At 24.0% G+C, this 26,631-nt stretch overlaps 1 protein-coding gene across 3 annotated transcripts in view; it reads right to left on the bottom strand.

Moving 5' to 3' along the window:
- LOC122853239 (RNA pseudouridylate synthase domain-containing protein 2-like) overlaps window positions 1-26,631 on the bottom strand; it is a 69,950-nt gene that overhangs the window by 36,712 nt on the left and 6,607 nt on the right. The window contains exons 1-2 of one of the 3 annotated variants that reach the window (XM_044153588.1): window positions 18,225-18,529; window positions 17,370-18,080 (exon numbers count right to left, since the gene is read on the bottom strand). The exons of 1 other annotated variant lie outside the window; for it this stretch is intronic. In XM_044153588.1, the coding sequence (XP_044009523.1) occupies window positions 17,370-17,522 (153 nt within the window). In that variant the 5' untranslated portion in view covers window positions 17,523-18,080; window positions 18,225-18,529. Of the gene's footprint in view, window positions 1-17,369; window positions 18,530-26,631 lie in introns of those variants that run through there. One more of the 3 variants, XM_044153587.1, reaches the window with a different exon arrangement.

Here is a 26,631-nt window from a genome sequence, read left to right as displayed (position 1 = left end):
ATTTTCATGATGAATTTTTTTGTTTGAAAAAGAAAAAAAGGTGTATGTTGGACAAGAGAGATAGAAGCTATTAAATGACCCAGATGTCTTCATGACTTGTCTAAGTCTCACACTTTTCGTATCTAGTTTAAAAATGCCCTGTGGTTTTTCACGTGAATGATATATCATTGCATGACATTTTAAACAAAAAAAAAAAAATGATCTATGTTTACATGATATTGATAATTAAAAAAAAGGCAATTAAAACAGTTGAAAATTATTTCAACAAAATAATAATAATAGTTGTAATTGAAACGCGAGTAAAAGTAAAAAAAGCGGAACAATCAGGATACACGCGATGTCCTTTTGATCGGCCCATGACTACCATATCATTTTTTTTTTCTCATTTTAACTTCTTCAGCAACGTCATATGCGTGTTCAACTAAAAGTTAATATTATAATTCACATGCAAACAAAACCATAGTATATATTTTATCTCAACCATGTAACCTACAGCAGATGTTTTCGAATTTTACATTCAAATTTATTTTTACATTCATTTTTAAAATTCTATTTAAAAACACAAAATTTTAAAAAATGAATACTATATGGATGATGTACGAGACCAATTAAAATAATTAAAAACTTGAAAAAAAAAAAAATATTTTCATCACGAAATAACCCTTATTCGAATATGTAAAATTTATCATACACACAAGTAACTGCGTTGTTAATAAATATCTTCGAAACCAGCCCAATACGCACTGGCGCCGGTAAATGCGATCCAGTTTGAGATACAAAAATGCAAAGTGTTAGATCCTGCTTTGCTTTACTCTTTGCATTGACAGCTGCTATACCACGAAAACAACAAAACTTTTTAAGGCGCGCAGGTGTGTTGAGAAGAGAATTGAAAAGAAAGAAAAATACTAACACCTAGGTGCCAGGAACACCATGGAGCGAATTAATTAATGTTGGTGGTGCGACGTTGCACCAATTTTTTTTATTTTTATTTTTTTCAACTCCTTATAGATCCACACAAAACTACACTACCAAAAATAAATTGTAAATGTTGATAATGATAACCTGTACAATTTCTTTTTCACAATGCATTTATAATTTGTATATTTGTTTATAATAAAATAATAAATTTGTTTATGGATTTTTTATGTATCAAAGAAATAGAAAAATTGAAAATTATTTGGATTATTTATTTTGTATATTATGTATGAACATCTTACTCTTTGATCATACATTGTATTTATATTTTTCTTTTACAGTATTTTCGATGACTTTTATTGTGTTTAATATAGATATACGAATTTTTTTTTTTATGTACTATATGCAAACAAGTCAAATATGGAGCTTTATAAATTTATCTTTTCAAAGAGGAATAAATTTTTAACTGGACTTTTGGTGATGTATATCGTATTCGAGAACATGAATTGGAAAAAATTTCATCTTCTCTGTTTTATAGGATTACGTTTTTTTTTTGGTGAGTGATGGTAAAGTATTATTTTATTATGTTTTTTTTTTTTTTTTATATTCTCTAGGAATGAATTTTACGATGAGAATAGTGCAGTGGAAAATATAATCTCTGTGTATATATGAATGACGAATTTTTGATATAAAATAGTAAAACAAATGCTGACACAAAATCACTTTGATTTATTTATTTTTTTTCATATTAAATTTATAATTTTGTCACTGAAATTTGTTCAATGAATTTCACGTTTAAATTGGATGAAGAAAAAATTTTTAAAGATTGAATTTAGAAGAAGAAATTTTATTAAATTAAATGAATTTTCAATTATTAAAAAAGAAATAAAATAGACTTTATTTGGGCTGGGGGGGTTGACCCTGTTGCTGTGCTATATTCAAATCGATTGCCAATATAAAAATGAAGCCAGTAAAAAAGCCAAGCCAAGCTTTTAAATCTCAAAATAAAAAATTATCATCATTTTTTTTTCTTACTAAGAAATAAAAAATTAATTCTTACAATGACACAAAAACTCCTTGAAGGCATAGTCAACAGTTTTCTCATCTTTTACATTATACTAAAATTAAAATTTAAGAGAAATAAAAAAAGTCCTTCAATTTAAATAACATGTATTTCAAAACAATGCAAAAAAAAAAAAAAGAAATAAATTTAAAAAAATATATATACAATTTTAATTGTAACAAGATAGATGTTAGAAGCGAAAAAGTTGAATGTAAAAATACAAAGCGAGCTCCGATTTCTCTATAGGTACTTTAACAAAAACAAAAAAAATAAAAAAAAAAAGAAAATAAATGATAAAAAAAAAGAAAAAGTACAACAACAAAATGAGAAGAAGAAGAAGCAGGGTCTGAAGAAAATTACAAAGTAGAATGAAATTTACAACAAACAGATGGGGTGTAGTGAAAATAGAAGAAAAGCAAGGAAAATACAGTATATGCGTATACCAGTGAGAATAAAACATCATTAAAGTTTGAAAGACGATGACGTCTCGAGGGCGTTGTGCGCACCGAGCATCTTTCGTGAAAAATATGTGAGTTAAATAAAAATATAGAAAATTTGTCTGACCAACCATTGAGTTTTTCTACTGCGCAAGTTAAAAAATAATAATACATATATAACATAGAAAAAATATATATTCATTTTTGTCCAGCAATTTTTTTACGCATGCTTGTGATTTTAATATTTTTTTCATCTAAATTTTTAATCAATAAAAATTAATAGATTGATTAATATTATTAAAATAAATTAAAATAAATTTATCATTTATTTTTTTTAATGTCAAAAGCGTGGTTGTTGTCTCAAAATAGAAACAGCCTGTAGTAAAGTCGATAGAGGCCTGTTGCTGCAGCGAGATAAGAAGCCAAGATGAAAAAAGAAAAAAAAAAAGCAGCAGGGATTAAATGGGCAAACAATAACAGTGATAGTAAGATTCAACGAGCTGAAAAAGACGGGCTAAATTGATAATAAAAAAATAATAAAATAATTAAAATTTTAAATACAATATTAATAATTAATTAAGGATAAATTACTAAAATTTCACTGATGCACAATTGTTAATTAAAAATCAAGACAACCACACAAATAAATATACAAGTATATATTTTTTTTTTTTTTGTAAATATTATATTAGAAATTATATTTGACTTTTAGTCAATAATAGTGCTTTCTAAAATAACTGACACATGAATTGACAAAGCTTTAATTAAATTTAGTAGAAAGTTTATCAATTTCCTGAATGCAATTGAACAGTTCTACGAAAATTGTTGAGTGACTTTTATATGTATAGATAGTTTTACTAATAAAATATCCAATGTTGTTCAAAAGTTTATCCGAATAATACATAGTAATTTGTTACTTTCTGTTATTTTGTGGTTTGAGAAAGATACCAATTTACACATAAATATTTAAAACAAATTCACAAACTAAAAAAAAAACCCATAAATTAAAAATATTAATTATATTATATATAATATTGATTTTCAATTAATTTTTATCTGAATAATAATATTTTAGTTGGCTATATCCATGAGAGAAACTAAAATAATGTTTAATATATTTAACCAATGAGAGAAAACTGACGTACAATTTTCATTTGGTATTCTCCAATTTCAAAGTTTGTGTATACCTAACAGTTCGTCACTCAATGAAGCTTGAGGCTATTTGCAGACATCAAGAAATTACTTGTCAAGTAACTAGGGTTCTTTGGTAACTTGACTCGACCAAATTGCCCTCACATGACATATATAACTTGGCATTCGATACTTTTTATTATTATAACTAAAGGGCCAATTGATGATTTCATTCTTTGATGCTACATCATTAGTAAATTATAATGAAATACAAATAACATGCGTACAAGCATGTTTAGTATTAATTTACTAATCTAGCAGTGTTACTCGAATTACCACATGAATATATATAAATTAACAATCAAGTTTGACAATGGTGCGTCATACTGATTAAGCAGAAAATTTTCTAGCTAAATAATTGATGGGCTATTGTGCTTTAGGTTAAATTTTTACAAGTAAATTTGTCCAGAGCTTACTGATAAATTAACAAGTATTTGACAAAAAAATATAGCAACGATTGTTGATAAAATTTGTAGTGTTGATCAACAAAATAGTGAACTAATTGCAGCATGATGATTATGTTATAAAAGATGTCTAATAAGTATACACCTGTTCTTCATCAGCAAGCTCAAACAGTTGAATCCAATCAATTGATACAAAGTTTATTTGAAAGTACCAATTTATTGTACAACAAGCTCTACATCTGATGGATTTTTGTAATATACACTTGTGGATTATAGTGCAGAAGCTTTACTACTGAGTCAACAAGTATTTCGGTTTGTGGTTAAAAGTTCAACTCGACAATTTACTACGTGTTCTTAGATGCTTTTCACTCACTATAACTTTGTACGACAGATGTGCTACCTCTTCAAAAATTATACCATGTATTTTTTCTATTTTTTGTTCAAATTTTAACTATCAAAAATTCACATGTTGTACAATAACGATACTTTGTAAATAAATTGTTTTTTATTCACTCAAAAAAAAATGCAAAAAAAGCATCAAATAAAAATTGATAAATTTTTCTACAAATATATTAATATACAGCAAGGTTTTTAGTGTTCAAAAACCCTTTTTTTGGTAAAATATTATTTATCCATAAAAGGCATTGAAGAAAATGATCTGGGTCACCACGTGTGTAAAATTTCCGAGTGAAGGTAAGTTTAATAAATTCATCTAATCTGGCTGTCTTCCAAAAAAACATCGAACCAACTTTAATATATATATAAAAAATATTTTATATATTTTCATAAACATCCACATGTTCAAATCTAATATAAAAATGATACAAAAATTTTTTTTTCATTTTAAATTTAATAAATCTAAATGATCAAGGTGGTGACAGTGTTAATGGTGATGATGTTGGTAATTTGCGTAATAAAATAGTATGTAAAAATTTCATCTATATGTGTATAAAATTTTAATACAAAAAAAAAAAAACTAATGTATGTATTTAAGTTTATACAGAAGGCCGAGTATTTTTCATTCGTGTCACGTTAAAAGCGCTGCAGCAAAAGTATAAATAAATATAAAAAAATAAAATCAACCACCCCTTTCATGTCAACCCTGTACACACACACAAATTTAGTTTCAAGCTTTATGAAATTTTTTTATTTGTGTGTGTTTTAATATTGTTTTGTATACACATTACACAAATTCATGTATACTGTTGACCTACCCATTTGCACACCTTTTGTATATATGAAAAAATCGATTCAACTGACTCATCTATAGATAGCTGAATTTTCGTGTCTACAACTCGTCTTTCTTCACAGCCTGTCTAATATTTTTTTTTTTTTTATTTTTTATGTTTTTACCACCCTCTTGTTGAAGATTCCCCTCTTTCTTTATACAACGATTCACCTTCCGGTTTTAGTCCCCAAGGAAATCTTACACTATCCAAGCTAGCTCGCACTTTCTTCAACCTTATTTCATTTACTTCAACCTTCTTCTTCTTCTTGTATCTATTCGGTGCACACCAAAGTCAGTAACATGTTCGTGACTTGGCTAGTCTCATCACCACGCGTCCTGTCTCGTTAATTTTCTCATATACCTACTATCCTATAACTTATACTATACATCATACTCATAAAATTTTTTTCCTACTAATTTATTGCAAAATTAAAAGAAACAAAAAAAAAAAAAAAATACAAATGTTAATTTAACGATTTTGCCTAACTAGAAAATTTTAAAACTAATTTCTTTTTTTTTTTTTTCTACTTTTATATTGATAAAAAAAAAAAAGAAAAAATTTGAAAAATATATGCAATCATACTAAATTTTGATAATGATAAAGATATTTAAAATATTTAAAATCTCATATCTTGAAAAATGAAATAAAAATAAAAGTCTGTTATATGGGTTTGTGCAAATATTATTAAATTATTCATATGTAGATATATATTGAGGAAATATGAGCAGACAGTATGCTGAATACCGTGGATTCAGAGTTTATCCCCAAGTCCATGAAATATCGATAACGAGCTTGCCGGTTTTTGGCTTAATTGTTGTTAACGGACGTAAACCACCAACCCATCACCACTTTCGTTCAGCATACTTTAGTTTATTTTTCGTTATCTCTTTTATTCTCATGCAGTACCACCAACATATTCAACTTGTCGTGTGTATATGTGTGAATGTATGAGGCTACATTGTGACACACTTCATTAGAAAATTTATGAAAATGAATTGTACCAACACACAGTGCAAATTTGTCCAAGTTTATATTTGAATATAAATAATAAAATAAAAAATTATTTTTATCCAAAAGCTGAGAGTTTATAGTATTGAAACATTTTGACTTTTTGAGTAGTTTTAATTTATATATTATGAATAAATGTGAACGAATGAAAACACTTTAGACTAAATAGAAATAAATTGTTAAAAAATGTACAAAATAAATATAAAAAAAAATAAAAAGTTAAATTAAGTTGGCTGGAGGAGATCGGCTTTCGACATTATGCAATTCTAAACTTTAAACTTTTTTTTTTCATTTTTTGTTCTTGGACTTACTGAGTATATTTATGACGATAAGAGGCGAAAACTTCAATATCAAATAAAAATAAAAAATACAGTAAGTCAGCGAAATGTAAAAGTATGTAGTGAGTACAGTAAAACGAGTGAAGAAAAAAAAAATAAAGGAAAAAGTGGAGGATAAAGAGCAAGATACCATCATTTTGTGGAAGTTTTTTTCAACGAAAAGTCGAACGTTTTCGTGGCTCAGACATGACAGAGAGTGGATCAGTATATGGTGAATGAGATTTTGTAAAAGCTGTAAATCGATAATCGGATTATTATAAATTATGTTCATGTAAAATCACAATGAATACAACGAAATAATCAGTGGAAAAAAAAGTGTAAGCGTCAAATTTTCAACTGATATTTTTACATTTATTTTGTTGAAATTAAAAATGGTAAATTGATTAATCAATAATTTACTTTGACGTTTACAAATAGATATATATTGCTGATTTTAAATATTGATTTTTTGTTTTTATTTAAAAAAAAACAATCGTTAAATTAATTATTCCACAAATAAAAGTCTATTTTAACCAACCTGTTGTTAATTTTTCAATAATGTTTAGTTGACTATATTTAATTAATAAAAAATATAATTTTCACTGTTATTTTATCTTGTTTTATCAATTTAAAAAAAAAAAATTTAATTAACACATATTAATTATTCTACAATGAATATAAATAAAATAAAATCAGATAACTAATGAAAAGTTTGCCACAAAAATAACAGAGAAAATTTACAAAAATTAATACGAAAATTCAAAAAAAAAAAATAACATTTGAATTAGAAAGATTAAAATATAATTGAAAAATAAATGATGGCAAGATGAATAACAGACAAACTATTACAAGGACATTATCAAAACTATATAATAAATTTAAAATAGTGTCCAAGCAAAATATAAAAAAAAAAAAAAAAAAGACAAGTAAAATTACGAAACCGAAACATACAAAGACAATTATACGTATTTATATATTTTTTCATGCACAAACAAACACAAAGATCACAGAGAGAAACGTTGCCAAAAAATTTCTTCAGCCATCTGAAAAGCCAGTCTAGCGATCACCTACATGTACTATCATGCAAAAATCTTACATAAGTTAAATACATATATATTTATAAGTTCAAAAGATTGAATTTCAAAAAGCTCCAAGCGTAGACTACTTTTTAACACATTTATTATTTATTTTCTTTATATTTAACTTTATCGCTGACTCAAGTCTCAACATAATTTTCATTGGTATATAAAATTAAATAATAATAATAAAAAAAAGGCAAATTTTAATTTACATTTCTTTCAAATTACTGCAAAAAATTTGTGGTAAAATTAGATAAATTTTTGGCGTTGATGAAAATTAACAGACATTTGTGTACAACAAAAAATTTACCTTTCACGTTGGATTAGTATAAAACAGAGCTTTGATGTGTGCAATTTAAGAAGAAAAAAATTATCAAATAATTACATTTGAAAATGTAATTTTGATGGCAATTTCATCGTAGATTTATATTTTATAAATGTGTCAAAATAATCATAATATTGAATCACTTTCATATTTTTTTTTGGTGACATTTTATGTAGGTCAATCATGTATGGTATTATTTGTAATCATAAAACCATCAAACAAAATATATTCGTGATTTAAATATACCAAAAATCATATATACTGATTCAAGTTACATTATTTACGTATGATTACTTCCCTCATTGATGTTTGGTTTTGGTCAAATCATCGACTAATGTTAAATGGAAAAGACCACACAACATACAACACCCCGTTATTTACTATTATATTTGAAAAGCTGTCAAGCATATATTTTCACTAATGAAATTTCAAATACTAAATTTGTTCAAACGTATATAAACGCTCGAAATAAATGCTTAATAAATAATCATGGAATTTTCATTTTTAAAATACAAAAGGAAAAAAAATAATGTTTACTTGAATTAATAAATTTTTATTAAGCCAATTATTGTATTTTGTTTTTTTTTTTTAGTAAAACAATGCTAACATAAAAATACTTTTTTTATTTATAAATAAATTCTTAATGAGAAAAAAATTTAATTAAATGTAAAATTTTTTTTGTGGAAAAATCAATCATTTAATTTTAACTTGTGTAGAAATAGTTTTTGAATTTTTGGTTTTTAATTTCTTTATTTGAAATATGAGGCAGAAAGAGAGGGTAAATGTCTGTCAATTTTGACAAACATGACAAGCGGATATTCAAAAATAAATATTATAATAAAACAAGCACATTTTGTTGGTTAAAAGAAAATAAAAAGAAATTTTTTAAAACGATTGTGAGGGTAATGTACTGGAGGCTCAAATGCTTGTCAAATTTGTTACAAAAAAATTAGACATCATCGCGTTTTTTTTTAAAATAATACTAAAAAAAAAAATATTGAAAATAGAGAAATAAAAAAAGATGTATATACATGTGCGAATTGAATGCATTTAAATAAAAACTGCCTATGAAAAATAAAAAATGATAAAATGGATTTTTAGAGAATTTATTGAACACACCTGTGTTTTACATATATATCTTCAACATCCATACTATTTTAATCGATCAAAATAATGGTTTTTAATCTACTCGAAAAAATTTTTCATTCAACAGTTATATACCATAAATATAAATAAAAATTTATAACTATTTTTCTGTTGTTTCTGTTTTGTCAAATTTAAAATAACTTCTCACTCAATTTTCTATAAATTAAATGTTCAAATATCATTTATTTTAAAAATTGAATAGTTTATTTAAACTATTATTTTTTTTTGATAAAAAAAAAAATGATAAATAATTAGAGAAAATGTTAATTTGTCATTTAAAAATATTCAAGTATATTAAAATTTTGTCTCAATCATGTCACAAGAATATAAAGTCACGTATTCACATATTTTTCTTACGTGACTTAATTTTGAAGATACGTGGCACTTTTTGCGAAACCTTAAGCTTTATGCAGGTGACATATTATTCTAAAAGCAAAGGATCAAAGTACCAGACAATTTACTAAAATAGTTTATCATAATAATAGTAATATTTTAAACTATATATGCACTCTTTTAAAATAGTTTTAGTATACATATAAGTATACTTATTAAACAAACATGAAAACAGTAATTAAAATTTTTTAATTATTCAAAATATCGGGAGACATGACTGTCGTTAAATATTTAAGTTTCATTGAATTCCAATGTGTATAAATTCCAATGTTTCATCATGAAATTCTTGCTAAATTTAAATATATTTCAAGTATGTTTCAACATTAAACATTGTTGACAATATTCCACTGTTACACGTGGCATATTATTCATCAAAATATAATTAAATAAATATTAATATGCAAAAATATCATTGTCTATTTAAAAAATCATGAAAAAAAAAAAAAAGGAAAATTGATTTTCATGCATTATGGAAATTAACTTCGTCAGTCTAACTTGAAATACGTCAATAATAAACAGCAATATATTCCACAATAAAAAAAAAAATTTTTTCTAAATTAAAAATAAATAATTAAAGCGTGAAATTAAAAAAAAATAAAATACAAAAAAATAGAATATAATACAAGTATAAATTATTTGAATTTTAACTTTATTTTTTTTGAAATTAAAAATAAAAAAAAAAGTTTAAAACTGACAAAAAAAGCTCACCCTCGAAATCGACATGAAAATATAAAGTTTATACTGCAGCTAGTGCATACGATGAAGCTTTCTCACCACTACACTATCACTATTATACCCTCTCTCGCATGTTTTGCTGTACAACGAGTTGAGTTACTTGACGATCCCCTTTTGCGGCGATGGTACTGCCTGGTCTTTGCCGCCCTCAATTCAAGTTTTACCAAGTTGTTGTTGTAACAAAGTACTTATATATATACATGAAAATTTTGAATGAGCCATAGCGACTAAACACTCAACATCAAATATATAAATTTCATATACAATAAAATAATATAAAATGAAAATTTACTTCATTATAATTGTACACAATTTTTTTCTTTTTGCAACATATTTCACGAGTTTATTGATGTTTTCATATCAGCAATTTTTAGTTTTCATACAGACAGGTACTTCATAAATATAGACATAAAAGTTTCGGAGCAATATATGGCAGAATATTGAAAAAATAATACGGGTCAGCGGCACGTCTCATCTCATATACATATATACATTAAAAATTTATATAAATATATTAAAATCTTTCAATATATTGGCAAAAAAACTGGGCAAAAAATTTTCATATAATTATTTTTATACTTTAGATATTGGCGAGACAAAAAAAAAATTAAAAAATCATAATATTTTCGTTATTTGCTAGACAATTTAAATTAAATATTATCCAAAAAATAAAAAATTATACTGTCGAAATGAAAAATCAATAGAAATATTTTGAATGACATTTGAGATAAAAATTTATTTATCAATTAATTATAAAAAATTTGAGTCAATAATAATTTAAATGAGTTATAATTAATTGGTAATATTTTTAAATCTATTTTTATATTTTGTATTGAAGTTTAAGCTTGGTTATTAATCGTAATACAAATATATAATAAGCCAGTTTGATTAAATAGTCATCAAAGGGAACGTGTATAAATCAACGAGTAAATGAGCGATTACTCGATGTGTAATTAATATTTACAAATACATCTACATTTTGCAAAAGGAAAATATATATTTTCATGAATTTGTAAGCATAACTAAAAGATGATATGAGGCTGTATTCTATGAAGAAAAAAAAGCGAAATATAACTTGCTGAAAATATTACGAGGTCATGTATTGCCTGAAGAAAAATAAAAAAATTAAAAAACAATGCTAATAGATAAATAAAGAAATAAATTATTATTCATTCAAAATTTATATATAAATAAAGTGTAAATATTGCATGATGTAAAATTTAAATATATATTGACACACACACACAAAAACTGTCTAGAAAAAATATGAAAAAATAAATGAACTCAGTTTTAAATATTAAAAATATTTATGCATTAATACTTAGTGTATATAATTATTATAGATATAGTGATGAAATTTATATTATTTAATAAAGTTAAATTAATCTCAGAAATGTAAAGAGAAAAGCCAAGTTTAATAACCCTGAGTCTGTGTCTTGAAAAGCCATCGTAAAATCCCTACAATTAACTCACACAAATCGCAATTATAAAAGACTCTATGAACCTGAGCGACTTGCCAGCGTTAATGAACGACGAAGGGTAAAATTTTTTTATATATTTTTTTTTATACAAAGATACTTCTTATATATATTTTCTTTTACCATAACTCGAATTGGAAGCTCTCGCAAAATTGCAAGCAATGGAAAAAAAAAAAAAACGACAACAAAGAGAATTAAAATTAAATAAAAAATAATACAAAATGTTAAGTTGAAGAATTAAATTTTCTTGATAATTAACAATGAGTTTTTATTGAATAAAAAATTTTAATTTGCTTGTTCAATCGTATATTTGATAAAGAAAAAAAATCAAGCATGAATAATAAAAATATTGGATGAAAAATGATAAAGTTTGAACTTTGAAGCGAATAAAATGACAAAACTTTTTGATAGAAAAGATGAAAATATAAAAAACCATTTCATGTAAAAAAATAAATAAATAAAAGTTGTGATAATATCGAACACGATGCTCACGCTCAGTAAAATATTTGCTGATTTTTGTGTGTGACACAGGTCACAACTATATGCGCGCACCTGTTTGCACTTAATATCGAGAGACAACAACAACGACAACAACTCGGGTGTTATTGTCTATCACACTTTATTCACTGTGTCAATATATAAACCAAATGAAAAACATCTCATCCTACTTTATCGCGTGTACGCGCAAATTCATTTAACCTCATGTCAACCTGGTCGATTGACCCGCAAGTGTCTGCAGTATCTAACACATAAACTCATACATCACTTTTGACAATTTAAAATTTATTTATCAAATAAATATTTACAAAATAAACTAATTAAAAAAATTTAGATTCATAATAAGATTTATTTTTAATTGTTCAACTGAAAATCAATTGAAGCTTTTTTTTTAACATTGATTTTTCGATTTTTACTTTTTGGATAGAAATAATATTTCGAATATTAATTATTGAACGTAATTTAAATACAATTTAAATACACATATGACAGGCTAATATATAAATAAACAAACAGAAAATTTATGGATACAGTTTAAAAAATATTAGTGCAAATTAATGCACAGCAGGTCAATACGAATAAAAAACTCTAAGCTTTGTATTATTCATGAGCATATGCTATCGTAAAAAAAAAAAAAAAAACTCTTGATTAAAAAAATTTGAATGTTAAATACTGGCAAATCTTGTCACAATAGTCGATACAAAAAAAAAAAAATTGGAAAAAAAATGTAAAAACTGTAGCAATATATATTTCTCAATTAAACAAAATTATTTTTATTGAATTTTGATGAGATCAGTGATTTGTATTTAATTGAAATTAAACCAATTATGATAACAGTTAAAGAAAAAGGTTAAAAAAACCACCGTCAGGTACGATTGAGTCTGGAAGTATCATTAGGCTCATTATAACGCTTGGAAGTATTTTTTTTAAATTTTTTTATGCTTCACCTTGTGCCAGATTGTTGTAGAGCAAGTTATAATATACAAAAAAAATAAGACTTGTATTAATTGTGGTGAATCTTTGTAATATTATAAAAACAATTAACGTAAAAAAAAAAATTATATAAAATATTTATTTATTATTAAAAATAATTATTATATAAATTTTTTGTTTGAAAGAATTTTTTGTTTAATTATTTAACTATTTTTTCGACTCAAGTTTTAAAACATACTTTTATAAATAAATTGGCATACACGTGTATATTTTTTGTATACACAAAATGTATAGTTAAATATATGAATTTTTTAAATAAATTATTAAAAATCTATATGTTTTATGATGCAAGTAATTTGGCTTTTACTTTGTTCAACACTAGTCTCATCAAAGAACTACGTGCTTACTCTGACTTTCAGCATGAAAATGGCTAACGGCAAACTCAATCTTGCTTAGTAGTAGTCTGTTTAAAATATTGGAGTTATAAACTTTCTATATGATATATATATACAACTGCAATATCGACGAAAAAAAAAGAAAGAAAAAATATTTTAAAAATTCATTCGCTGTTTGTATATTAAACCATCAATAAATTTAACAAAAAATTTAACATAATTTTTTAATAAATTATTTATTTAATATTAAATTGAGTGTAGTAATAATTATTATGATAAATGATGAAAGTATATTATTTGTTTATTTAGCAGTCATTACACTTCAGTGGTGAAACGTGATTTTAATGGCAAGGTCAAAACTCGACACAGATTCAAGAATTACTTGTAGAAAAAAAAAAAAAATTATTACATTAAAAAAAAATATGATATGTAGTTCAAATTATTATCATATAAAATGTGGAAATTACTTTCAATTTTATATTATTTTTTATTCTATGTAAAGATGATAAAAAAACCTTGAAAAAGATGAGAAAAAAATTTTTTTTTTCTATTTTTTTTTCTATAATAAATATGACCGATTGAATTTGTGACGCATCATATTACTGTTTGTCAAATAATATTTGTCCAAGGTCGTTGAAAAATATAGAAAGGTTGATAATGTGAGAAGGATAAAATGATGGTATATAATATGAAAAACTCGATGTCAACATGACCGGTTTTGACGTTTAAAAATTCATGACAAGAAATCTTTGAGACACTGCAATAATCATCTTCACATATTAATACTACAAGACACTATAAATAAATTTTAAAAAAATTAATTAATTATTATTCTTTTGTACCTGTTACTTCAACATACAGTCATAGCTATTTTAGGTTGTTTTTATTTTTATTATTATTATTTAAAGTGTATATGAATAAATTACCATTTCAAGGACGAAAAATAATATTGTTGTTAATTTATGTTTATTTATAAACTTGTGATTAAATATCTTCTTTTTTTTTTTATCGATGTAGACTTTAAAAAAAACTTTAGTTTTATATGCTCCTTAATTTATAGTATTGATAATAATTGTCAATAAAATTTATTTAATAATACTTTTTCAAATTTAAAATTGACAAATTAATTTTATTTTTTTAATAATAAAATTCATTGAATATTTATAAAATATAAACAAAATTATTTTGGAATTTTAACTATTATTCGTGGGGTATTTTTTTTTTTTTTTTTATATTGACTATTGACATATGGGCCATTTATATAGCTGTTGATAAAAAAAAAAAAAAGTGGCTCTATGATCGTGGAATAAATTTGGTAAAAGGGAGCAAGTGCCAGGGTGAACAAGTAGATGAAAAAAAAATTTGTAACCACGTTGTGTTATATATTGGCAAGTAATGGAGAGTGCAGACTAGTTTATATATTTTTTCGTTCCAGTCAGTGGGCTGTAGACGAATTTAATATTTACAATATATACCACTTCAAATATACCCAGTTCAATGACATCAATACACACATATAAATTCGTAAATTTTTCATGCATAAAAAATGATTTTTTTTTTATGCAAAGATCATCGATGTCAAGTTTCTTTTGTTTTTATTTTGGCTTTAAATAAATTATCATTGATAATTGAAAAAAAAAAAATGAATAAATAATTTTTTAGACAATGTTTTTTTAAATTACAATAAATTAAATTTTTATTAATTTTTTTTTTTTTTTTTGTTCAACAATGTCTATTAATTAATTTTTAAAAAAAAATAATAATAATTTGGTTTTATTAATATTTGAATTCGAGTCACTGAAAATTTAATAAAATTGGCAAATTAATATTAAATTTAAAGCTGAAAATCAAATTTATTAAAATTGTTGAAAAAAAAAAAAAAAAAAAACTTTTGAAGCAGATATTTTTGAAGCTCGAAATGAAGAGTAAAAGTAATTATATTTTTTTTTTTTGTTGAATTTTATTTTTCATTAATGTTTAATGAGAAAAGTGAGATAGTAAAATAATATTGCAATTACATTTAGATATATAGTTGTTGAATATATTGAAGATGCTAAAAAAACTGTGAAGAAGAAGAAAAAAAAAAATCTACACTTTCACGACGGTTGGTGAAAAAGTTTTTCTTGCTTCTGTAATTTTATTAGTATATTAAAAATTGATGTAAAAATTGATGTTTAAAAGTTTAAAAATATTCAGTAGGAAAAAAAAAATCATAAATAAATGAATAATTTTAAATGATAAACACTTTTTTAAATCAATTTTTTTCCTACATATAGATTAATTACGAAAATTTATATATAAAAATATATTCTTTGACCTTTTGGTGCAATTTTATATGCTAGATGGAAATTCAGCTCATATTACATATTTTACGATGTTAGAAAGGATGATATGTACATAGGATGTATGTAAAGAAGCTGAGCAAAAAAAAAAAAAACAAAAAAATTGAACCCTATCAGATATACCGAAGAAGAAGCTTCGCTTCGACTTTCTTTAGCGCATATACGAAAGGTAAAACTAGGACTAAAAAAAAATATTGATGATCAAAGATTCGAGAGCTTTATCAATATATTGCTTTGTTGAAAGAAAATTCGTAAAACATTGAGTAAAAAAATGAATACAAATTTATTATTATTTAAAAAAAATTTCATTATGTTTGTATTTTTATTATGAAAAAAATGAAATATGTTAAATTATTTATTTTCATATTTTCTATAATAGTAAAAAATTATTTTTAATAATTAAAAAATTAACTAAAATATCCAGCGATATTCATTTGAGCAACTAAAAAATATACAATAGCTTTTTTGTTTTTTAAATTGTATTTTGTTGTCTGAAGTGGCCATGAGCATCATCATTATCAACTCTGCCAATTTATTCTAAAACTTTATCTTACTTTGCAAAAAAAAAAAAAGAAAAATTTCTTAAAATTTTCGCTTACATATTTTCACTGGATTTTCAGTCTTCCATTCTTTCATCATCCAATCTTAAAGTTTATAAAAAATTGTATACATAACATATATACTCCGTGACTTAAATTCGAAACTGAAACTCTAATTTTTTTTTTCCTTTTTTTATTTTATTAGCTCCAAGTATTTTTTTTTTTTTTCATACGACAGTTTTTGATTTATATATATATTTAAAAAAGCTAAACTAACGAACCGTGCTTTTAATTGGTATTTATTTAATTTTATTTAAGGATTAATTAATTATTATTCAAGTATTTAAAAAAAAAAAAAAAAAATTATATCAGTATCATGAGTAAGCCCCTTAATTCAATTAATTTAAAAAATATTTAAACTTTTATTCAGATGAAAGTAAATATTTGTTTTTTTAGAAAAAAAAATTCAAATTTCATAGGTACTACAAACCGGAGTAATTTCATTTTTTTTTTACGGTAAGTTTACTTTATGATGAATTTTAAAAACTACACTTTAATTAATACTAAATAAACAAATAAAAAAAATATTAAATAAATTAAATTTATAAATAATAAAATAATAATAAAATTTAATCAATTTTTTTAGATAAAAAATCATTATTTTTTTACATTAATAAAAAAAAAAACTGGATTTATTTGTTCAATATAAATAACCAGAACAATGTAGTAGTACAATAGGGATAAAAAAAAAGTATTTATATTTTTTTTACGTATTTTTATAATAGCTAATTTTGTGCATGTAATAGCCTGGAGAAAAAAAAATGATATAATGAATATTCAATATTGGAAAATCCGTACGGAATTTATGCATTCACCCGAGAATCCGAGATATAATTTAATTGATATGAAAAATTATATTGTTTTATATTATATCATCCATACCTTTCTCGGTTCTGGAGCATAAATGCCGGGAAGTGGTGCAAGCAGATGCAGACCAGCCGGGTTAGGTATACCGGAAACTGGATGAGCTTGTGGAATTGGCAGGGGCACTAATTTTAGGCCCCAAGGCAAATACCACGGTGTTGTATGTTGCATCCTGTTGCACTATCAAAAATTTTATAAAACTAATTTAGCGCTTTTTTTATTTATCTCTAAATCTCGTTTATCAAGATCGTCACAATAAAAAAATTAAAATTTCATTTAATTCTTCTTTCAAAAGTTTAAATTTTAATTGATTTGATTATTTTTTATTTTTCCGGTTTAGTTGTTGTTGTTTGCTTTGAAATTTTAATACTCAATTTTATAAAGAAGATCAAAGAAATGACAAATACAACCACACTTGTATTTATCATACGGAAAAACTTGCAAATAAAAATTCACCAATGATAAAATTGAAAGTTTTTAATAAATGTCATTACAAGATCAAGATGCTGCAAATTAATCCAGAGTCACGAACACGATTGTACTATTAATCTTATAATATAGAAAAAAATAATAATATAATTTTTTTTTAATTATTTAAAATATATAATTTAAATTTGTTTTATATTTTTTATATTTTTAAATACCGCTTTTTTATTTATAACAACATTTCTCTATTTGTCAATCAAGTTTGTCTTGATATTTCAACTTTCATCTCCGCAAATAATACAACTAATGACAAATAATATAAATTTAAAAAAAAAAAACTAAAGCAAAAGTAGAAAAAGAAATTTAATTTTTATACAAGTAACAATTTTTTTTTTAAATATATATATTTAAATTTGGCGTGAATCAAAATTATTTATCAATACAAACTGATAAATGTCACGCGATTTTAATAGAATACATTTCGTGATGCACATCGTAACAGTTTAAATCAATCACAAAATGTTTATCAATATATTTTTATTATCAACTGGATTAAAACAATCAGGAAATTTAAAAAAAAAATCAATGTCAACGATCACTTTTACTTTTTTTAAAAACACGAATAATAAATCCAATATAAGATTTATTTAATATTGCTAGTTTTATTATTTTTTTTTTTTTTTTATTCACTGATGATTATTTATTGTGACGTTTGTCTCCAACGTGCTCGGGACGAGCGCGCGGCTACGACTGAGAAAATTACTGATTTACCAAGCTCACGAGCACATGGCGACTAGACATCCCCACTACTAAAATTATCCCTTCACGTAACAACCCATATATTGAATAACAATATCTGTATAATACATAATAAAAGTTCAAATGATAAAATCCACTCACCACGATTATATTTTATCAAAAAAAAAAATAAATAAAAAGAAAATATACAATTACATTATTGAATTTTAATTTTTAAATTTAAAAAATATAATAAAAATTGTAAGTAAAGTTAAAATGATGAATTGAATTAGACAAATAGACATGCTCTATGTTTTATTTTTATTTTTTTATATGTATAAAATGTAGATGATAAATTGATATTGGTTGTTTGAGTCAGTTACAAATTCTCGACACGCCGGAAACACATTCTGTGAAATGGAATGTAAACGAAAAAAAAAAAAAGGGAAAAACCATTCAAAAAGAAAATATAACGTTCAACAATTTTTCATCACTTTTTTCCACATTTTTAACCAAGATTTTTCGACTTTTTATCTTTCAATTTTCATGTTTTTTTTATTTTTCATTTTCATTATTTTTTGTATTATTACTTGTGGTGAAAATAAAAATATAATAAATGAAATGTGTGCACTTTAGCTGGACAAAACGAAAACTTTATATATGAAAATAATAAATACAGCAATTCAAGTTGAACATTGAATAATTTCTTTGATATTATTATTATCTTTAATTTTATATAAATATATATAATTTATTGGACTGTCTAGATAGTTGATATGCTAAAAAATATATATGAAAAAAAAAACTTTACAACTTTGATTGAGAATGAAAAATAAAAAAAAAATAATAATAATACTAAAAATTGAAATCTGGAGATCGCGTGACGTGAAAACTAATCATGGTATGCCGCTTCAAAGTCAAGATAAAAGCTCGGCACATCGTCTTGACTTTTCTCATGAGAAAACCAGACAAAAACAAAAAAAAATAAAATAAAAATATAAATGAAGAGTGAATCGAAAACGTCTGCATAAAATAACTCGTCGAATCCCAAGTGACCCTGACATTTGACACGAAAAAAATCTCAGGCTCATGAATATCTGTATTAAATCCAAAAAATAAAAAATAAAAATTGTCTCATAATACAGCGAAATATATTGTAATGATAATTATATAAAAAATTTTAATTATAAATTAATAATTAACAAAACAAAAATTAATTCAAAAAGAATATTATCAAAAAAGTAGTCGTAAAATTTTGAATAAAAAAATAATAATAAAATAAAAATCCATTATTTTATAATTTATAATAAACTTGATATAAATTAAAATAATTATTATAATTATTAGTTTTGATGTTAAAAGTTTATTGTTATGTATACATCATTAACAAGATGATGAAAAGAACATTTTCAACATTATCATTATTTTTGAGATGCATTCAATTTCCAATTAAAACTTCATAACCCTAACGTGTATATATAAATAAAATTGTATAATATTTGTGTACATTTACAAATGAAAAAATGAATAGTCAAATAAGTTTGAATCAAGACATAACAAAAATCATAATTAATGACATCCAGTAACAATATAAATATCAAAGTAAATTAAGGTTGTGTGTGATGGTTAAGTAAGTCAAGTGAATAATATATTTATAAATGGAAAATGATAAATTACTTAACATCAATCTAATTATTAAATAATACTATTTAATTAAAAATTTAAATGATAATTTTATTTAAATTTTTCGAAATGATTATTTGGTAGCAATAATCAATTTTAATATCCAAAAAAAGTAAAGGATAATTCAATTGTTATTAGCATCAATGTGGTGGTGGTGGTTTTTTTTTTTTTTTTTTCGGTTTTAAAAAAAGCTGGGTTGTTGAAAAATACACCAGGAGATGTAGACCAACCTGAGTTGTATAAAAAAAAATACTGAGAAATAGAATAAAATGCATTTTGGGATCGGTAAGACATTAATCAATGTCACGATGATCTTTCGTCATCGTCTTCAACAATATTCTGACTTTGAGATTGTCTATGTAATTAATAGACACACACTCACAAAAACCAGTAGTATATAAATAAAAAAAAATCAGACAGAGGAATGTAAATGTATCCAAATCAAGATTAACTACATCATTTTTACTTTTTTTTTTTTTTGCAGAAAGATTTGGCATCCATGAACAATCAATTAACACCGAATAATAACGCTCCATTAAGTTTTTCTTTCTATCATCATCAACATATTTTACATACACATCATTATTTTACTCAACTTGAAAAAAAAATTTTTTAAAAATTCAACGATAATCAATTCTACAGCTCAATTACATAACTAAATTTTTTTAAACATTTTTTTTTTTACTTTTTAATGATTTCATTTTCATATTATAATTTAAAAATAATTTAAAACTTAAATAACCAACGTAACGATAATTTGTTATTTAAAAAAAGAAAAATCTATATTTAAAAGAAAAATAAAAAAAATTTATTTAAAATTTTTCAAATTAATTTTTAAAACGGAAAAATCAACGATCTATGTCACTCATAACTTAGACGAGATTTTTATTTAACCCAAGTTTAAATGAAAAAATAAATATAATAAAAAAAAAACTAAAATAGATAAATAAGTGGTCATAAAATTGTACTATTTTAGTCTATGTGTTTTTTTTTTTTTTTTTTTTTTTTTAAATTAACACATGTTTTATTTAAAAAAGAAAAATAAAAATTTGACTATATTTATTTTGACTATAATTTGATGACAATACAAAAAAGAAAGAAAAAAATAAACAAAAAATTCTTCAAGTGTCAAAAGTTTATAAAAATATATAAAGTATTTTAAAATATATAAATTAAGTATAGATTTTATCTCAATAATAAAATCACAATCATTAAATATAAGAAAAAGGATTTCACAATGATGCGGCATTAAAGGTCATGAGAATGTTAAAAAAATTATTTTATATTTAAACTGAAAGTGGTTTATACATATTTGATACAAGCTAGTTGCATTTGTGCTCCGACCAACGACCTGACTAACATCTTCCCACTTTTTATTTTAAATTCAGTGCCATACTCAACTTTCCCCATAGCAAGTATAATCTTATTACACAGATAGACCTCTTGATCACAGCCTCAAATGTTTTATAAATTATATTGCATAATATTCTCAATTGCCGTGAGCTATTATTCAAAATTACTATAGTCATACACTACGTATATATATTCACATAAAAAAATTAAATCCAAAAAAAAAAATAAATGAAAAACAAGTAAACACAGCATGAAGTATTTCATAGTGCATCAGAATTGTGACGAAATTTCAACAGCTGCATCGAGACATTTAAAAAAAAAAGACCCTCCTTGAAGTAAAATATTTTTATTTCAGTACCATCTCTGTATATAATATAGTATATGGGAAGAATTTAAATGTCAAGACAAGACCATCATATAAAACAAGAATATAAACTCTTTGAATTGACATAAAAATCTAAAAATAAATATTTATAAAATTAAAATAAAATAAAAATAATTTTGACGTTGATAAGTCTACCAGTTAATGCAAAATAATAATAACAGATATTTTTTTTTTTTGTTTAAAATACGCAGTGAAAAGCTCAGTATCAGTATGTCATCCAAGATAAGCCGTAAAAAGACTTACGATCTACAGTGGACATGCAAGTGCAGAAATATACATTACATTCAAGGGTGAAAAATAAATGATATATGCAGTTTTACCTGCATCATAGGATCATCAGCTTGATGCTGGATTTCATAGCTGCAGGTTAACACCAGTCCATAATACAAAAGACAAAGCAAAAAAAAAAAAAAATCATAATGATAAACACAAGGAAAAATAAGGACAATAACTTTGCGCCACATAAAAAAAAAAATAGATAAATAAGTCAAAAATAAAGGTGAAACAGAAAAAAGAAAATAATAATAAATAATGAAATAAATATATAGATGGATGAAATGATAAAGGTGGTTGTTGTTGTTGGTGGTAGTGGTGGAGATGGAGGTGGAGGTGGTGGAGGGTGTGCGGTGCCAGTCTGTGGCTACCAATGGTAGTACGAAAATGTATACAGGTGGATGAAATATACTTCGCGTATATACAACTCTCATATATATATTTTCTCCTCCAACCCCATTTTACTTTCTCAACTCACACTACTCTTAAAACCTTGCTTTTTATACGTTATATATATATACGTATCCATTGAATACCAGAAGGTTTTTGCCTGCAGGCTCGTCGCAGGGGACTAAGGCCAATACTTAAACGTGCCGCAAAGCCAATTCACTATCTTCTACTATACCGCAATGCAGAACATTCAATTCACCCTTCTTTTATATATACATATATTCTCTTCTCTTGAAATTCACTTCTTGAAGGGCCATAAAACAAGTCAATCTTGCTAATTACTATCCTTTTACATTGATAAATTTAAACATAACGAAATATTTAAATTAATTTCTTTTTTTTTTTTCTATTTTTATCTTTTGCTATATACACACATACAATTCCATAGCAATTAATTAATTTTATTTTTATTTTTTCAAGGATTTCGATTAATTAACATTAACAAATAAATATTAATGTTTTTTTTTTTTTTTTTTTAAATAAAACATTATTTTGTACGTGATTGATAAAGCTTATTTTGATTTATCAATGAGTTATTTTTAAATAATGATGACCTAATTTGTTGACATTACTGGACAACTTTGAGACAGGTTAGGGATCAAGGCCTTGAAGACGGATTATTATACATGTTGACTACTACGGATGTGACTTTAAATGTTGGCTTTAAATTAACCTCCCTCTCTTAACATCACATTCCGTATGTTTTTTTTATTATTTTTTTCCTCCTCTTTTTTTTTGCGCATCATATGTGTATAATAAACTTAAAAATTTTTCAAGCAAAAAATACTTTTCAACACCTAGACAAGTGAGTTAACATATTTATGTTCACAACTTTATATATCAGGCTGAGATTGTAGACACATTTGGGACTCATTCCTAACACCGTCATTATTATCATCATCATTACTACAATAGAATATATACAAAAGTTTTTAAACCGACTTTAAAATCACACACGCAAATGAATGAATTATTATCATCACAACGGATTCAAATCTAATATTTTAAAATTTATTAATGTCCTCCACACAAGCTCTTTCATTATATTTTTTTTCTTTCATTTTTACATACTCTTTTATAATTTATTCAGCATGAATTGATTTAGTTAAATTTCTAAAAAACATATACAAAAGAATTAATATTAATTTAATTTTTCATTCATATAAACAATGTGGTCACTTTTATATACATATAAAGAAATTAAATTAAATAAAAACACTAGTCAAAGAATTTCACTAGGTGAATAATATATTTAATTTAATTTTCATTCATTTTTAATTTTATCAGACACATATGAATAATCAAATTAAAGCCAAATAAAAAAAAAAGCTAAAATAGATAATATTTAAAGAATTTTTAGCTTTAAAAAAATTTGTATTATATATTTTTTAAATTTAATTATATCGCGGTTGAAAATAGTAAAATTAATTATGTCAAAGTGTTAAAAGTACATGAGGATTATAAAATAAATAATAGTATAAAAATGTAGTGTTGCTTGAATAAATAAATATGTTTAATATGTAGAAAAGGAATCACGTCTTGATAGCTCGTCAGAAAATGTATGATGGTTGGGCCGACGGATTAGGTGAGGCATCATATTTTGTGTTTTAACATTGACTGCAACTGAATGCTTACCCTACATTATAATATTTTACCTGTATATATATATCAAATGCAATACAGTGATGCGCATTGAATTTCATACACAAAATCATATATATATATAGCTTTCTTTCTTGTGATAGTCTAGTTTCAAACTTATGTCACATGAACGAATATGACGACATTCATATTTTCCATGTGTACCTCATATACCTTGAGCTTTTCTATTTCTCTTTTTCTCTATTTATCTCTCTCATTTCGTTTCTATGAATATAAAGCTAAAAGATATATATTTTAACCGACATCATGAAATTTAGTAAAGGACACAACCAGATGCGAATAACTATATTACTTGGCACTAGTTTAATTTCAATAAAATATGTATATAAAGAATTTAAATTATTTATTTTATTTATTCTATAAATTTTTTATCATTCTCAATTTGACTATTTAAATATTAATACTTGGTTTTTCATCAATAAAAATATACTGTATATGTTGACAAGTTAATAAAATATTTATTTGACAAATTATTTTAAATTTAATTTATGTTTTATTCAATGTTACTAATCTTGATGATGATGAAAAGTATATGAGTTTAAATTTATATATTTTAAATAAATATTTTGTATGTTCTAATAATATTCATAATATAATTTTCATAAAAAATTTAGACCTCAATTATCGAGGATATTGATGTAGACGTGTAATTTTAATTTTTGATATTTTTAAATTGATCAATTATTGATGCTAATATAATTTTGTATGGCTATAAAAAAACCTGTCATTTGTTTTAATTTTAACACATTTAAAAACAGAATAATAGAGAAAAATTTTATTTCGAAAATTGATTGGGGCTATTATTATTTTTTTGTGTTAGACTTATTAATGATTTTATATTTATTTTTCATTGCTTTCATTTATTTGATTACACATTTATTTCTAAAAGTCTTCGCGAAAGTTGAATTCCCTGTCGTCTGCCATGGTCAATTTCTGTCTCGCCGCATTTGTCTTACTTGCCAATTGCAACTCTACTATTTGCAGGAAATACTGGAAAAATATACTAGTGCACACACACAACTTCATACAACTTCTAACACATGTCCAAAAAAAAAAACATGAGATTTATATCAATCCGTTAAAATCTAAAAATATATATTCGTTTAGATTGTGATCGAAATATCGCATGGTAATTATAAACAGCTGGATTTCTATAAAAATCTAATTATGAATAATCAATATATTTATTTATTTTTTTTTTTCATATTTAATTAATCAAAATAAAGAGCTTATTTGATAAATTTGAATGGTTATTTATCAAATATATTGAAAAGATTTTTCACACACCCAAAAAAAAAATTGAAAGAAAATCTTTTGAAACAAAATCAATTCATTCAGCTGTGCTATGACTTGGATTCATTATAAATCTTTTAAAGACATGAGATCTTATATAGTCTGGCGTATATTCAGTGACGAAAAAATAAAAAAAAAAAAAACACATTCAATAAAATAAATGTCGTCAGGTCACATCGAGCAAAGATCAAATGTTTTTAAATGAAAAAAAAAAACAGAAAAAAGTAATTTTCTTCCTGCTACTACTATATAGATAAATAATTTTTTTATTTTATTTTATTAACACCATCGTGTCAGTAGATTTAGAAATGTCGAAGAGACTTTTGTAAGAATAAAGAAGAAAGTTGTAAAGAACAAACGAGACAATTTGAAATTGCGAAAAAGCAAGGATTACGAATCAACTGACAATGACAGTAGTGTGCAATTAAACGTGCAAAAGAAATAACATGCGAATGTTAAAATGAGATAGAAAAAAAATATTAGTAGACAGTTGTAATAAATCAAAGGACAGAAATGGCAGTACATACAGTCTGGGCTCGTAGAAATACTGAGCGTAACGAAAAGATACGAGACACTTTACTCTATTCCCCCAGTAACAGCCATGAGGCAAAAAAGACACTGGAATTATATTTGGCACTGAGCACGTGAGCTTAACCCGGGAAAATAAATTCTTTTTGTTTCATTTTTACTTTTGATTTTTTACAAATTATATATATGCTAAACTATAACCTGTTGCATGAACTTATTTAACCTTTTACAAATTCAACTCTTATATGATCGCATCTCAAATATCTAGATAGTTTTTTCTATTTAATTTAATTATTTTTTTTTTTTTTTTCTATCAATAATTTTATCAAGAAAATTATCATTATATTTGTAAATAAATTTATTTTAAACTACACTTTGAAATCATTTATAAAACAAGCTATATGTTATATTTTTTTTTCTACTCATTTCTTATTAAAATTATTACAATAAATATATTTTATGTTGTAAAAAGATAATAATTTATATTTT

This window comes from Aphidius gifuensis, linkage group LG3 (assembly GCF_014905175.1).
Source record: "Aphidius gifuensis isolate YNYX2018 linkage group LG3, ASM1490517v1, whole genome shotgun sequence".
Taxonomy (NCBI): Eukaryota; Metazoa; Arthropoda; class Insecta; order Hymenoptera; family Braconidae; genus Aphidius; species Aphidius gifuensis.
The sequence above is the reverse complement of the archived record's forward strand: the minus strand, read 5'-3'. Positions and strand labels throughout refer to the sequence as shown.